The following is a 16,569-nucleotide window of genomic DNA, read 5'->3' as shown; positions in this document are numbered from 1 at the left end:
GTGTATGCTTACGGAGTCTAACCCTGCAAACCAGGTTAGAGGCGATTAGAAAAAAAAGGGGAGTTAAGTTCCTCTTTAACAACTGCTGAGGCAGGATATCATCACCTGGAATGGCTTGCAAGCAGGTGCAGTCTACTCTCTCAACAGCAGGTAGCGCTGAACCGCAGCAGCATTGTAGGGGGAAAGAAAGTCAAGAGGAGCATGGTTTCTCTATGGTTTCCCGGGTCACTGGGGAGGCTATCCTGTTAGATTCTGCCGCCCCATGTGACTCTGGCAGCCATCTTGGGTCAGTCTATTTAAGCTCCCAGACTTGGTGTGCATTTTGCATGCGAGTAGTTTAGGGACAGGTTATCTGTCTGACAGGGTCAGTGATTAGCGGCAGGGAGCGGTTCCAGATGAGTAGGGAAAGGATAGGGACACACCATCCTTGCAAGAAACCTCCCCATTTGGGTACAGACCGGCCAGACCACATTCTGCCCTGTCAGCACATCTGAGACATGCTCCGCTACACACTGCTGTTATATGCTGTGAGTGTTTCCGTCTGGTGCGTTCCCACTAGGTTTGTTGTGAACTACAGGATTCTGAGTTAATACAAGTTCTGTACTCTGCAACCGGAATCTAATGCCGCGTACACACGAGCGGACTTCTCGTCCACCTGAAGTCCGAAGGACTTTTCGACTGAGTTGCAACGGAGTTCCAACTAAAACGGACTTGCCTACACATGATTACACCAAAGTCCGATCATTTCGAACATGATGACGTACGATCGGACTAGAATAAGGAAATTCACAGCCAGTAGCCAATAGCTGCCCTTGCGTCCTTTTTTGTCCGTCGGACTAGCATACAGACAAACTGATTTTTCCATCGGACTCGAGTCCATGGGAAAGATTCGAAACATGTTCCATTTCTAGGTCCGTCGGAATTCTCGACAGAAAAGGTCCGATGAAGGTCCGATGTAGCCCACACACGATCGGAATGTCTGAATCGTTCCGAATCTTTCCGTCGGACCTTTTCTGCCGGACAGTCTGTTCATGTGTACGCGGCATTAGTGTTTACTACCACCACCCCATGCTGCACCTCCCCACAGGCTCACTAAACACCTCATAGAACCTCATGCTTACCCTCACCCACCTTGTTCTTGCCATTCCCCAAAAGTCAGTGCTATTTTTTTACACAGAGAAAACAAGTGCAATATTTTAAGTGAATTTAATTTTTAAATACTGATTAAAGCTGAACTCCAGGGATAGTAAATTTTACTTTCTTACATTAGACCAGCTTCGGCCATAGTAACCTCAGGGGGTCACTTACTCAGCGTAGCTACCATTCAGAAAACACCTTGCATCTCTCTCAATGAATGCAAAGCTTTCTCTGATTGGTCAAGATGGAGAGGAGGGATGGTGATGTCAAGATCTCAACTTTGTCCATTCACTTTCCATTCATTGAGAAAAATGCAAAGCATTCTCTGAATGAGGACTATGCCAAGCGAGCTAACCCCTATGGTTACTATGCTGAAGGGCAGCCACTCAACTTTTCACCCGGAAGAACTCAGCCTACTACAGTAGAAGCTTGAGTTGCCATAGTGATTTATAGCTTCCACAGATGCCGATCAGGCATCATATATGCATATTTGTATTGTACCAAGCCAGCCCAATGTAAGTATGCAAAACATATCACCCCTTGAGTTTAGCTTTAATGCAGAAAACAACTATATAACATGCATGCTGTGCAATACAACCTTAAATGATTTAAAAAAAAAACATGATTGCTAAACTAGCAAATAAGTTTTTGCTAGTAGTTTTAGTAGTAAATTTCTGCATGTGGTGTGTTTTTGTGAATTGACAATCTTGGGTGTGTAGTTGAGGGCTTGGCAATTTTAGGCATCAAGCCTGGCCATGTTAGCCATCTGGAGGCAATTGTTTTTCAGTGACTTTATGTTACATTGTAATTGTATTTTGCAACAAGATCTTGCCAAAGGCAAACATCTCTTACACAAGGATTTCATAAGAAATCTGTACCTTTATCTGTATTTCTAGTACTGTATTTCTAGTACCGAAAAACAAATCCACTCTAGAAGGCTGACCTTACAGAATTCGGCTTTTGTTGAACACTAACTTAGATTACAAAGGTACCAAATAGTAAATACATTATCCCATGTGGGTAATAATCCACGTGTGGTTAATCACAGAAAGTGTGCTTTGGGACAATAGAGATTATGTTATTGATTTTTTGTAATGCAGTTTATTATTTTCTTCTTTACCTGAGCAACTAAATCTAAATTATTTTCATTCTATTTTGAAAGTATCATTCATTTGTTCTGGTCAGGAGTAGGAGTTGCAATGAACACAAGGTATGCATAGGTGATGGGGTGGCACCTAGATTGGGAAAATAAGGTCCCTTTCACATGGGGCAGATTCCCGCGGGAGATCAACTCACAGATCCCCTGCTGATCGGAGCAGAGCAGGAGGATACAGTTGCAGAGTGGACACCTGTAGGTGTCGTGCAGCGGGGAGTGATGACAATAATTTACATAGTCAGGTGCGGTGGTAAACTTGTATTAATGTAATGCAGCAACAGTTGACAACAATCCCGGTCGGAAGACCGCCCAACCAGGTGCACTCATGGTTACAGCAACATGAACAGAGAGGGTTCCAGCCAGAATGACAGCATCTGTAGAGCGGACAGAATGGGGCCTGCCCATTTTGTGCCAAATAGGGAAGAGGTCCAAAAGGATGCGTCCCTACGCTTTCTCTCCTTGTCAGGAACCTTTCCCTATCACTGGCATTGTCCTTAACAGACGGGGTACCTTTTCCTGCACTTTCCACTTGCATGAAAGTGCAGCAAGAGGAGATCACTGGAGTAGTGGTGTCTACTCTAGTGATTTCCAGCTTCCAGGGACATTGGCCATATACATAGTTACATTCATCTAAGCTGGAACAGTCTAAATATGTATAATATAGCCATGCCTGGAGTTCATCTTTAAGATAATTTACCATTCACTTGCTTTCCTGTCACACTGACCTATGCCTGGAGACTGGGCAGGGTGTCTAGGTATGAGCAAACACAAGACATCTATCCTGCCTCACAAGAATATGGCTGAAGTTGGCAGGTATTCAGGAGGTGATTCTGCTGCCTTCTGAACTTCTTTTTTTTCAATCCCCCAAGGAGGGGTTTGTAGAAAAAACAACTGAACCACAACTGTGAGCTGAACTCGTGGTTGTGGTGCACTCCCACTAAACTCAATGGTGCCTGTGAAATTCTACAGACTGAGTTAAAAAAGCAATGGCATTTGTACCCCCCAGTCAGGCTGCGATGATAGCAGTAGGCTGGGCAGCTGGGGCGGTAGAATCACAGCCCAGGAACCTGTTTTTACCGCTCCCCTGCCACCTATCTGAAAGTGCCCTACCGGATGTCCGAGCAGGCAATCACAGTGCCCAATCGCTATCAATGGGAATAGGGTGAATACGCTTAGCCTGGGTAAGATTCAATTAAGGTGAAACACAGGACAGCAAGGTACTCTGTCAGTGGTCTGTGGTGAGGGGGAATGATTAAGGGCACTTTCAGCAAGTTGAGTTTGTTGCCAGTGGGTTCACCTTAAGAATTCCAGGCAAGGTATTATAAAATGTATAGGTACATTGGGCTAGCTTGGATCAATGTACAGTAACTATGCATATACTATACCTGGTTAGTGTTCCTGGAAGCTGGAAATCACTGAACTAGACATCACCACTCCAAGGATCTCCACTTGCCTCCAGGTCCCATGCTAAACAGCTAGGCTGATGCATTGAGAACACAGGGGGTCAGCTGCTCAGCAAGGGCGCCATTTAGAGAATGCTTTAGATTTCCTGAATGAATGCAAAGTGTTCTCTGATTGGACAAGGTAGAGAGGCTGGCACGACCACCCTTCCTCTCCATGTTTTTTTTCATTGTGATAATTCTTGTGCTGAAAAGGTTAAGGTTAAAGTAGAACTTTAGAAGTATCTGTTTCTCTCCACATGCATGCACTGTAGCACTGGTTGCATGGCATTTCTGAAGACGAATTTTCTGATGGTGAGTCCAGCAAGGTCCATGGTTGTGCAAAAGTGTTGAAACAACCAGTTGAAGCCTCCATTGGAAGGCTGTATAACAGAGTGACAGTGCAGGACCACAATTAGGAAACAGAGACAGATCGTTGACACCCTAGCCACTGGCCTGAAAGAGAAGGTCGCATGACAGAATAACAGTGCAGGACCACAATTTTTGAGACAGGGACAGATCGCTGATGCCCTACAACTGGCCTGGACAAGAACCTTCATGGCAGGATTACCGGATAGTATTTTAATAAAAGCAGCAAATTTAAAATAATATTGAAAATTATTTTTGACATTACTTTAACTTGTCACAGTGGCCTAGTGGCTAGCACTATCTGTATGGTGTCTGCATGTTCTCCCTGTGCTTGTATGGGTTTTCTCCCACACCCCAAAGACATGCTGAAAGGTCAATTGGTCCTAATATGTGCGTATGTGAGATAGGGATCTAAGATTGTAAGCTCATTGAGGGGAAGGACTGATGTGAATGGAAAAGTATGTTAAGGGGTTAAAGGACAGCTCACAGAAAACATTACAAGGAGGCAGAAAAACACAGTAAGAAACAATTCCATGAAAAATAGAATACAAGACCATTAAGTAGTATATGTGTATGGATTATTTTTGCAGAAAAAGGGTAGTGTCACTTTAAGAGTGGCTTAATGATGTTTTAGATTTATGTTATGTATTGGGTTGGCTTTAGGGTCATTGGTTAGCTTATAGTTAAGTGTATATTTGTAAGTTAATTATACCTGTTCATTTAAACAAAATTGTGATAATCAATTTTTTGCAAGTTTATTGTTTTCGAAAGGTCACTGCACTAAAAAAAAATATCCTGTTAAATTTATCATTTCAAACACCTGATTACCTGATTTAGATTGAATTGAAAGTTTTTGAAGTATATATTGTGTAAAATGTTATGATCCTAATATACTGTATTTATACATGAGGAAGCTAAACTATTTATAGTACAGCTGTGGTAAAAAAAAATCCAAAGTTGTATGGCTTATGCAATGAAAGAGTAAATGTAAGTGGTATAATGACCTTTTATGCTATATGATTTTTTTGTAAAAAAAAAAAAAAAGTTGTAAGACTGAACCTTATTTTATAAAAAGTAGACTATGTGGTGAACAACATCGAGAAGGTATGCTATGATGCAGCATTAGGTTGCCATCTAGTGTTTTTTTTGCAAAAGTGCTCAACCTCTTGGTCTGGTACACACAGAGCCTCTTTGTTTCTGGATTGTATACTCACATCTATGCCATCTGATCCTGGGATCCCTGGTGTGCCTGCTGGACCGGGAGGCCCTGGTGGACCCGGAGGACCTCTCTAAAAAAAAAGAAAGAAAATTTGATTAAATTAATTGTTTCTGTCATCTTCCATAAATGAAAAACAGAGTGAAAATTTCATAAATACATAATCTTCCCTCTCCATGAGCCACAAGCGGCTGATACCAATAAGAACTGTCTTGTAGCAAATGTTTATCTATATAGAAAATGTAGTAACATGTTATAGTAATACAGTATGTGTCAACTAAATTATTTATAAATAAAAATCTCTTTTATGTTTTTAAATATTTTTGTGTTCAAAACACTATTTGGCTGTTAATACATTTTACATTTAACTGAAATGGTTTCCCTCTGCTGGAAAAATCTATAATTTAGCACATGACAGAAAAAAATACCACTTTATAATATCCCAAAGAACAGTGTACATGATTCAGTAATCAATGCCTTCCAATCATAATTCAACTTAGGGTACACAGATGAAAGGTAAAATTTGATTGGCTGCTTTGCAATGCACTCCATGTACAGCATACTTTGCAATGGCTTCCTTACAAAAGAAATGGAGCCTACTAATGAAGGCAGCCTAAATTATGGTTATTATATTTGTTGCACTTGATCCTATTTCTCTGCTAAAACACTTCAACATGTGACTGTCTGGGCATGGAAAGTGGTTTCTAAGAGAGGTGTTAAAACATTGTGAAAAACCTGAAGGGAATCTGGCTAAATGAGGCAAAAACAATTATGGCTTCTTTCAAAATTGGCCTTATTATGTATGCATGTGAGATAGGGACCTTAGATTGTTAACTCTTTGAGGGCAGAAACTGATGTGAATGTACTGTATATAAAACGATGCATAAATTGTTGGCACTGTATAAATGCCTGTAATAACTAAATAGAAATACCACCTTGAACATCCTCCTACAGCATACAAGGACTATATTGGGTCATTTAAAGGCTGATATAGTCTTTACGGATTGCAGAAATCTAATAGCAAACTAGATATTGCCATCTTATTTTCACTTTTGTCAATTTATGGTAAAAAAATATGTGCAAGTCGATTTATGTTAAAAAAAAAATAATACGAGACAAATCTATCAGAATTGATACAAATACTAGTTTCCACCTCTTTTAATCAAGCTCCAATGTGTTGTAGTAACAAAACCAGCACAGGTTAAGGCCTTTTTCAGGCAAAGCCATGCAAAAAGGGTCCCCTTGACCTCCTCTATAAATGTAGGCCACTATACTAACAATGTGCTTTTGTAAATATTTCATTTCCATCTACTAAATTTTGTCTTGATAAGTGGACATCGTTTGGATATCTATTCAATTTTGCCACTATGCTTCTGCATGGAAGAAAGACACCAGACAGAACATAACAGGCCCCAAGTTATTTAACCTAGAGCAGGGGATAAAGCACTGCTGTCTGGACCCAAAGATTGCATTATCACTAAATAATATTCAATATGTATGGAAAAATAAAGACAAAGGGCCACTCAAAAAGAATGAAACCAGGGTATACTACAGACTGAAAGCCCCTTGGTTGGTCCTGTGTTCTGTTAATACCACAGACTTGGCACATAGGGTTGCCACCTCATCCCTTTAAAACCAAACACATATGAATTACACAGGTTCTGTGGCTGATTAAGATGGTAATTAAACTCACTTGGTGCCTTACCTGCATTAAATTAGCATCCGAACCTGTGTAATTCATATGTATTTGGGTTTACAGGGATGAGGTGGCAACTCTATTGGCACAGTCTCAGAACCTGTGTAATTCATATGTATTTGGGTTTAAAGGGATGAGGTGGCAACTCTATTGGCACAGTCTGTCCATGTTTGTAAAGTATTTACAAACCAGGGAGTTCTGATTTCCTCTCATACACCATAATCTTTGTAAAAGATAGACAGATTGATATCTGAGAAAGTAGGCCCTAAGGGGAGCTTGTTATAAGGTGATTATTCTATGGATTGTAGATTGCCATCTTTACTGGGGCAAGGGTGACCAAATAATGATTTAGTGCCCTCTGTTAAGTGCCATAGAATATGCCAATATTATTTAAAGTGAATAGTAATAATAATAACACATTGTACAATGATATAATTACCAAGTTGCAAATAGTAATGCTTTGTTTTGGCAGAATAGGCATAGCCAAGGCCTTGTGCAATGGGTGGGCATGGACCTCTAAAGACTAGGCCATTGACAATATTCATTATTACTGCCCAAAAGCATGTCACATTGTATATAAGGGTAATCGCTGATATTCCATGTTTTTACAGTATATTGCAACAATTAATATTATTATAGCGTGGACCTTTAAAAAAACAGCTTTAAATATGTTTTTAAAGAGAATTACTGCTACATGAAGCGTCAAAATTTAGCCAGTTGAATATATGCAGTGAAATTCTTCGCAGTGTTTGTTGTTTGAACACTAGCAAAAATGTATAAACAAGCCAGTGTTTGTCTGAAAAGCTAACAATTAATGGTATGGGGCCTCCTCTGCAGGATAGTGTAAAAAAAATGCCTAAACAAGCCGCAGGCATGGTGTCCTTTCATTTGTTTGTGTTCGGGGGCTCTGTGAGTGTGTGGGGAACAGGATCAGACTCCTGACTGAATGGCAAACTTTGTTCTCACATATGAATGCCAAATGTCTCAGGACGCTGCATTCCTCCAGCCTCCTCACCTACAAACACCTTCTCTCTCCATTCCAAAAATGTCTACTGCATCCTGACTAAAGACAAGAACTAATTTTGCTTATTTGTTTATCTCTTCTTTAGTGCTTCTTTACTCTATTGTTATTTTGGTATTATAGATGCAGTATTTTATTCATAGAAATTGGAAAGGAGCTGATTTTTTTTACCACTTTTTAAAGAGAAAACATTCCAGGCATTTAGGCCTTTTTATGTGTGATACAAATTTTGGAAATAAAATAGTACCTTGTGAATCATAGTGCGTTGAAATTTGAGCCATATAATTGAACCGAAATAATTCGTTTTGGAAAGACTGTGAAGTTTATGCCTGAATGGTATAGTAGCAAAAAAAAAAAAAAAAGGCTAGTTGCCCATAGCAAATAGTCAGCTTCCAGCTGTCATTCCTACACTGCAGAGTTAAAAAGGAAAAAAAGGGTTTCTGATTGGTGGCAATGGGCAACATAGCATTTTTTTGTTAGCACAGTTTTTATACATAAGCCTATAAAATGTATCAAATGAATAATGTATACATATTTATATATGAATTACGGCATTTTACACCATATTTATCTAAATTCTGCCATCTAAGAACACATTAACAGTGTATATATGTATATGTATAGTATATATATATATAATCCTAACTCTTATTAAATTCATTAAGTGGAATGCTGTGAAATATAGCATGTAACCCAGATACCAGACTGGTTGGTGTGGGTCACACAGTTTTTTTTTACCTACAGCACATCTACTAGCTGTACCTAGGATGTTGTACACAACCCTGGGCCACAGTTCTGTGCTGTGGTTCCTGAAAGACAGTCTATCCCTGGGTCATTCTAGTCCTTGGATACAAAACTTTCTACCAAACCTAGTGTAAAATAAAAAGACATCTTAAATAAATCCAAAAGAACATCAACCTGTTAAACAAAAAAAGATCACTTTAAACAAAACCATCACACACACAAAAAAAAACTACATCAACAGGAAAATGATTTACACATCAAAACACATCTGCCGAAAGTTTACTTTTGACACCTTGGATACATTCACATAACGATGAAGCGAGAAAGTAAAATAGACTTACAAACTGTGCCAGGGACAAGCAGATGAGCTGTAGAATCACAGAGAGCTGCAGGCTGACCATGGTGCCAGGTCCTGGTTGCCAGAGGACCTACAGGGAGGGGAGGGGGAAGCTGCACAGGGCTTGTGCAAAAATCCAGCTAGCAAGGCAAGAGCTCCAGCTAGCCCTGTGTTACCAGACCCCAAATATAGGATGATGTGGGATGCAGCTCCCTGACACACTGAGACTGAGCTAAGGTTGGAGAAGGGAGGGGAGGCCATGAATATGTAATTACCTGCCATTCGCAGAGTCTATGTTATTGGCTGATGGGATAAGCCAGGAGCCAGCCTCCTACTGACTATTTAAATGAACATTCCAGGTATGACAATTTAATTCCCACAGCCCTCTCCTGACTTCCTAATATATTATGGATTCATAATTTGAATTTCAATTGTATGAGAGCCAAGAAGAAAAAACGTACTGTACAATGGCATTTACATAGGGGCCACCTTTTCTGTAACAAAAGTATACGCCTATTAAATATTATCAATCTTTATTTATAAATATACAAGTAAATCATAGGCATCAAAATAATAATGGTTAGACAAGATTATTCAAGTAAGTAATTTTCCCTGTTTTTTATTTTTTATTTTTTTTATTACACACACAAATTAAAGTTTAATGCAGGACATGTAAAATGACTTTGCACAAGTTTCAAGTGGTCATCCTCAGCAGGAGTCACAGAGCAGTGAATAGGCTGTTGTTGGGAGCAGACAGATATTCCTCTATTCATAACATGCTCTTTCCCTCATACCGTTCAAATATTTCCTGTTACAATAACACCGGCATGCTTTCATAATAAGCTCCATTGTAGGCTTTCACTAAAGAGGAGAGTGGCTAGCAGGAAAAAAAAAAGAACTAGTAACCATGTCTTTGCTGGAAGAGAACATGCCAGAATGTGAAGTTGAACAAGATCTTAGAAATAGAAAAAGCTCCTGTTAGGTAAGTCTTGTATTTTTAGTGAAGGAGCAGTAGAGGGCAGTAACGCACCCTGAAACTGCATGTTAATTTGCTCTGATAATGCAACTATAAACTGGCACCAGAAGGGCAGAGGGTATTATATTTGTAATGGGTGGGCACCCTTACTATGAAAGAAATAATAAGAAATTATATATGAAGGATATGTAAGGTAGGCACATACAGGTATTTATTTTGGGGGTATTACCTAAATAACTGATTTTCATATTACTATGTCCGTTTTTTTTTTAATCACGCATATGCAAATTGGATGCAGTTTTCTCCGCATCCAATTCGCATGACAGGCAAGTATGACCGGCTCTCAATGGAGCCGGTTCACACATGTCCGGGGTGGCAGCAGTCCGAATTGAAAAAGAGTCAGTTGCATCAAATTCAGGCTAAAATTCATACCTAAATCGCACCTGAACCAGTGTATAGGAACGCACCAGACCCCATGAACCCGTGGCCGCACATGTGTGAACTCAGCCTTACACTTCTAAATTGTTCTCCTGTGTTCTGAAAGCTGTAATGCTGATGTGGAATTAAAAAAAAAAGGAAAGTAGGAAAAATAAATGGCAAAAATAGAATGAAATTGAAATACAGCTATTTTAAAAATTTTTTTTTTTTCCTCAGCACCAGAAACAGTACCACACATAAAAAATGAGGGTCCCATGTGCTGGTAGCTGCTCTTTCTTTTGAAATCTTCATTCCTCTGCTCCCCCCCCCCCCCCCGGATATTAACCCCCGGCAGCAACTTAAAATGACCACTGCAAGAGTTAATATGAGGCACTCAGTAAAAAGTACTGACTTCGCCTGCCTTTTTTGACCCCTCCTCCATTCATAAATGCTGTACTATCACTTCCCACAATGGAAAATGCTGTATAAATAAAGGACGGAGGAATAGATGAAAGGGCCGCCTTCTTTATTCAGCAAAGGAGAGTTCCTGGGGGGGCAGAGGATGAAAGATTTCAAAGAAAATAGCAGCCACCAGCAAAAGGGACACTTGTCATTCATGTAAATACTATCCTTGGTGTTGAATTAAAAAAAAAATTATCACTAAAATTTGTTGTTGTAAAGAAGTTAATTCTCCAATTTCCCTCCTGTAAAATCAGTGGCATAGGAACTAGTGTTATAGTTGTGACTGGGGAGCACCAGGTTGGCTCCTATCCTCCTTTATTGTCCCACTGTGTTCTTACACTAAGCAGAGCATGCAGAGTTTGAGGATGTTTCTCTATGCATCCTTTGGTCAAGTGATCTGATTCATAGCTCCCAAATGTGTGTTTTATTTGGAAAGACCAGGGCTTTCTGGCACCATGTATGTGCGGAGGTAAAGCATGGTGCACCAGTCTGGTTGTGGTCCAGGGCCGCAGGTGGATAACAGTCCACTGGGTCCTCCATACCCTCTTCACCCAGGCCCCAGAACGATTATTCAGACAAGTATGGACAGTCTGTTATGTTCATAGGGGCTGCAGGACTGTCCTCAGCCACTGTACTGGGGCTTCCTGCTTCTGAGTCTGTAGAGGCCAGAGGCTCGAGCACAAGAGGAGGCAGGTACCATTCATTGGGAACCTCCTGCACTGGTGGCATATCCAAAAGGGTCGAATGCCTCTCTGTCTCTAGCTGGTGTAGAGGAGCATTGGCCACTTAGCACACAGCGTCTCACCAGATTGTGGTGGAGACATCTCTTACTGGGAATGGGTCCCTCTAAGATTATGTTGTATACTGGAGTGGACGGAAAAGACTGTTTCTCAACCTGATAAGGTGTACCCTCCCACCTGGGCTCCAGTTTACTGCCCCTTTCATTTTTGGTATTTTTCACCAACACACAGTAGCTTAACATGGTCCTCAAAGGTTTTGGAGAAAATGGTGATATCATCTAAGTAGACTAGCACAGTCTCAAAGTTGAAGTCTCCCAGACATCTCTCTATTAAGCGTTGGAACATGCTGGGGGCAATACTTAGCCCAAAGGGCAAAGCAGTTAAACTCGAATAGTCCCAGGGGTGTGATAAAGGTAGTCTTTTCATGATCTTGGTCTCTCACTGGGACTTGCCAGTAGCTGCTCGCCAAGTCAAGCGTGGAGAAATACTTGGCTTGGCCCAGTGCCATAAGTGACTCCTCTACCCAGGGTAATGGGTAAGCATTTCGGTGTGTACAGGAATTTAGCTTGCAGTAGTCCACACAGAATCGTAGACTTTTGTCTTTTTTTTGCAGCAGAAACACATGGGGCAGCCCACCAGCTATGACTCTCTCGAATCACCTCGCTCTGTAGCATGTTGCAGAACAAGTCCTTAAACTCCTGGCATAGAGCTGGGAGGATGTGCTGCTCCTGGATAGGTGGAGCATCCCCCGTATGGATCGGGTGGTCGATGACCTCTGTGTAGCCTTGGTCTTCCAGGCTGGTGGTGAATGTTTCTCTAGCAGTTGGTAAAGCAGCCACTGTGATAGAGGATAGTCCTGGAAGGGGATGCCCTGCTGTTCCAGCAGTAGCTTGTATTGTGACTTGTCTACCCAGGCCATGGCTGTCTGTAGAGGGGCACATACGGCTTTTACCCCAGGTTGGGCCACCAAGATACAGTGAGGGGACACAATGTAAAGATCTGCTATGGTGGGATTGTTTGGGAGTGAAATCTGGGTTGTCCTTAGGTTGATGAGCTGCACCAGAACCTTCCCTTTGTGGACCTTGGATAATCTGCAACCAACTAACCACTAACCTGGTGCCACTAAATCCTTGTGGGGTTCCACCATTACATGACTCCTTGAAGCTATCTGTGAGTCCCGAGGGGTAGAGACCACACTACCTCTTGGAGGGGTGCTAGGAGTAATTTTTGTTTGGGAGGCGTGCAGACAACTGCCACCTGTTCTGGCTGTTTCCTTGCTGCCCTCTGGTGAGCCTCATAGGCCAGTATCATGTTGAGCCACACAGCTTGCAGCCCCGTGCATGCCAGCTGGAATGCTCGGATTTGGCCAGCAAATGGAGTAACTCCAAGTCCTTCAGCACTATCATGCCTTAGAACAATAGATACCACTGAACGTATTGGGCCACAAGTCACCACTATACCTACTCGTTCCCCCACCTGGTTGTCTATCTGAATCTTCAACCAGGTGACACCTTCTACCAAGATAGGCAAGTTATGGCCTCCTTGAGAGGTAGCCAAGAGGGACCCAGCTGATCTCGCATCCCAAACCGCTGGGCGTAGAAGTCATACTCTATGGCAGTGACCTCAGAACCTTAGTCAATCAGGCAGGAGACCTCGTGTCCATTAATGAAAGCATTCACTATTGGATTTGGCATGACCATAGACTCTGGTTTCCTGGGATCTCATGCTGACTGTGGTCGTCTCTCTGCCCTGGGAGCCACTGGTTTAACAGCGGCCTGTGCGCACTTTTGAATTCAGGCTGGCCACAGTTCTTGGCTACATGTCCAAAGTGGCCACACCACCAGCACTTCCGGTCCTCCTCCAGGGTCCCTCCGTAACAAATTCTTGCTCTTAAAGGGAGGGGCCGAAACCCATTTGAACAAGGATATTTCTTGTTTCTGGGAGGCCACCTCCTGGGCAAGTACCCTCTAATGCTGTATGTATGGCTGACATAGGTGAAGGAGCCAAGGCCTCCTATTTCAGATGCAATGGGTCATACCTTCTTGCCACTGCCACAGTTGCTTCTGCATCTTCCTGTTTCTGTACATCCGCATCTACTACCATATCATGGAAAGAAATGGTGGGTTGTACTCTGATTCGCTCCTGTAGGGCCCTCCTGATTGGGCCAGCCTGTATTCCTACTACAAACTGGTCCCTCAGTAGATGGTCTAAGACAGTAATGTCGGCTCAACCATGCACATCCCTCTTCTCCAGGCGTTTCAAGAGATTCTGGAGTGCTTCCCCAAAGTGAGTGAAGCTTTTGTCCTCCTGCTGCTTCCGGACAAAGAACCTCTGCCTCAACTCTGGGACTGTCACGTTCTCTCCTAACAGGCCCTCCAGGCACGCCACAATCTGTTCCAATCTGACCATCCTTATCCTCCTCATCCTCTATCACCCAAGCTGAGACTAGTGGGCAGTCCACCGCAGCTGCCAGAGCAGCTAATTCTGTCTCCTTGTCCACAGCTACTCCTGCCATAGCCCTAGCATCATGCATGAAGGAGTCATTTCTTGATTCTGATGTTTGATTCTGATGTTGGTTCTGAGATTGAGGGAGGGAGCCTACAAAGAGGGGAGAACACTGATAAACAACAAATTGGCAGTCATGTTCCCCCAGCCGCAGTGTATTATCAAGTTGGCTCCAGTGATGATGAGGATGGAGGGGATAATGATGATAAGGTTACTGACACAACTTGAGTGCCGGATAGAGCAGAGGAGGAAAGTGAGGGGAGGCACAACCCCAATGAGGCAGGATGTCCTCCAGATGCAGCCATTGTGGAACAGTTGAGAGCAGCCACCCTATTTCAACAGATTGTGGAGCTGTTATCTCCCAGCCCACTTCCCACAGCTCAGCTGTATGGGGCTTTTTTTAGCACATGTGCAGCTAATCACACTGTTGCAATTTGCAATCACTCCCACAAGCAGATCAAGCGTGGCAAAAACACCAGTCATTTGGGTACCACATGTGGGTAAAGGCATTTAACCTCCCAACACTCAGCCCATTGGCAAGAGCACCTGAAAGCCACACAAAAGGGACACAATTCTTCTCCACCTCACTCCTCACCTTTCATGTCTACCCCCACTATATCTCATGACTGCTCAGCAGCCTCCAGTGACAGGGATGTTGGTATAGCAAGGATATGTCACAGGTTCTTGCAACACGTCTGCCAGCAGCACACCACCAGCTGTATAGTATAGCAGGCAAATTTCTTTGCCCCAGCTGCTGCATAAAAAAAAGGACACTCCCTGCCACCCACATGCCCAGCGTCTAAATTCCAGCTTGTCCAAATTGCTGGCTTTACAACTCCTCCCTTTCCATCTGGTGGATTCTGCCCCCTTCTTTAATTTGCAGAATGTGCTGTACCACAATGGCAGGCTCCCAGTAGCTATTTCTTTGCATGTAAGGCCATTTCAGCTCAGTACCATCACACAGAAGGTAAAGTTTTGGCATCGTTGGGCAATGCAGTCAGTAGCAAGGTCCACCTACTGCTGACACATGGTCCAACAATCATAGTCAGGGATGACATATTTTGTTTACAGCACACTGGGTAACTCTGCTTGCGACTCAGAAGGATGCAAGACAGGACTCAGTGCTGAAGCTTGTTTTGCTGCCACGTCTCCATACAGCTGAGGGTGATAATGTGAGATCTGTCAGCTTCACCCCCTTCTCCTCCTCCTCCATGCCCTCCTCTACTGAATTGTCCCATGAACCACCAGTACCCCCTAAGCATTCAAGAGGCTATTCAACGAAAAATAGGGGATAGATTTATGGCATTTTTATCTTTTTTTTTTTTTTTTTTACTAGTAATGGTGTCGTTCTGTGATTTTTAGTGGGACTGTGACATTGCAGTGGACAGATTGGACACGTTTGACACTTTTTTTGGGACCTATGACATATATACAGTGATCAGTGCTACAAAAATAAACTAATTACTGTGTAAATGTCACTGGCAGGGAAGGAGTTAACAATAGGGGGCGGTCAAGGGGTTAAATGTGTTCCCTCATGTGTGTTTCTAACTGTAGGGGGATGGGACTGACTAGAGGAGGAGACAGATCGCTGTTCCTAATTACTAGGAACATACGATCTGTCTCTCCTCTCCTGTCATAACGGGGATATTTGTGTTTACATACACAAATCCCCATTTTGGCTCTCGTGCCCATGATTGTGGGTGGCCGGTGGACATTGCGGCCACGTGTATTATGTCCCCCGCCGTGTAGCTGGCACGCGCGCGCCTGCTATGGCTCTTAAAGGAGCTGATGTACCAGTACGGCGATTCACGGGAATGAGCTGACCTGCCGCCCTATAATGACAGTGGCTGGTCAGCAAGTGGTTAAACAGGTACCCAGGTTTGCAAGATCTTCTAAGACAGGCCAAAAGAGTCTGTAGCCATGTCAGGTGGTCATACACAGCCGGTTGCCTGAAATTCTGTGGGAATTCCACCTGCCTGTAAACCGTTCGACTTGTGATATGCCCACCTTGTGAAACTCAACTTTAGCAATTTTTTTTGGTTTATCAGCTAGAGATTCGAAGATAAATACACTACATCCCAACATTACCTAACAATTTTTGGAAAAGATATTCTGAGGGATTTTCAAGGTGCTCAGACAAATGCTACAAATAAGTATTTTTATAAAATCATATAAATTTTATTCTATGACTAAATTAAAATCAAATATTTATATATAAAACCAACCACAATAATATCAAGGGGTCATAATGTATGTACAATGGTTTCCGCTCGACATGTTTAACCAGAGATATGGCTTCTTCAGGAAACTCATGAAGCCCTGTACAAAATATTACTATAAACAAATGAAAAAAG

General features: G+C 42.4%; 1 protein-coding gene across 1 annotated transcript in view; it reads right to left on the bottom strand.

Moving 5' to 3' along the window:
• The window catches only part of COL9A2 (collagen type IX alpha 2 chain), a 103,739-nt gene extending 94,390 nt beyond the window's left edge, over positions 1-9,349 (bottom strand). The window contains exons 1-2 of the mRNA XM_073615427.1: positions 9,120-9,349; positions 5,316-5,390 (exon numbers count right to left, since the gene is read on the bottom strand). Of these exons, the coding sequence (XP_073471528.1) occupies positions 5,316-5,390; positions 9,120-9,179 (135 nt within the window). The 5' untranslated portion in view covers positions 9,180-9,349. The remainder of the gene's footprint in view (positions 1-5,315; positions 5,391-9,119) is intronic.
• Between the last annotated feature and the right edge of the window lie 7,220 nt (positions 9,350-16,569).

The sequence above is a fragment of the Aquarana catesbeiana genome, linkage group LG02 (assembly GCF_042186555.1).
Source record: "Aquarana catesbeiana isolate 2022-GZ linkage group LG02, ASM4218655v1, whole genome shotgun sequence".
Classification (NCBI taxonomy): domain Eukaryota; kingdom Metazoa; phylum Chordata; class Amphibia; order Anura; family Ranidae; genus Aquarana; species Aquarana catesbeiana.
The sequence above is the reverse complement of the archived record's forward strand: the minus strand, read 5'-3'. Positions and strand labels throughout refer to the sequence as shown.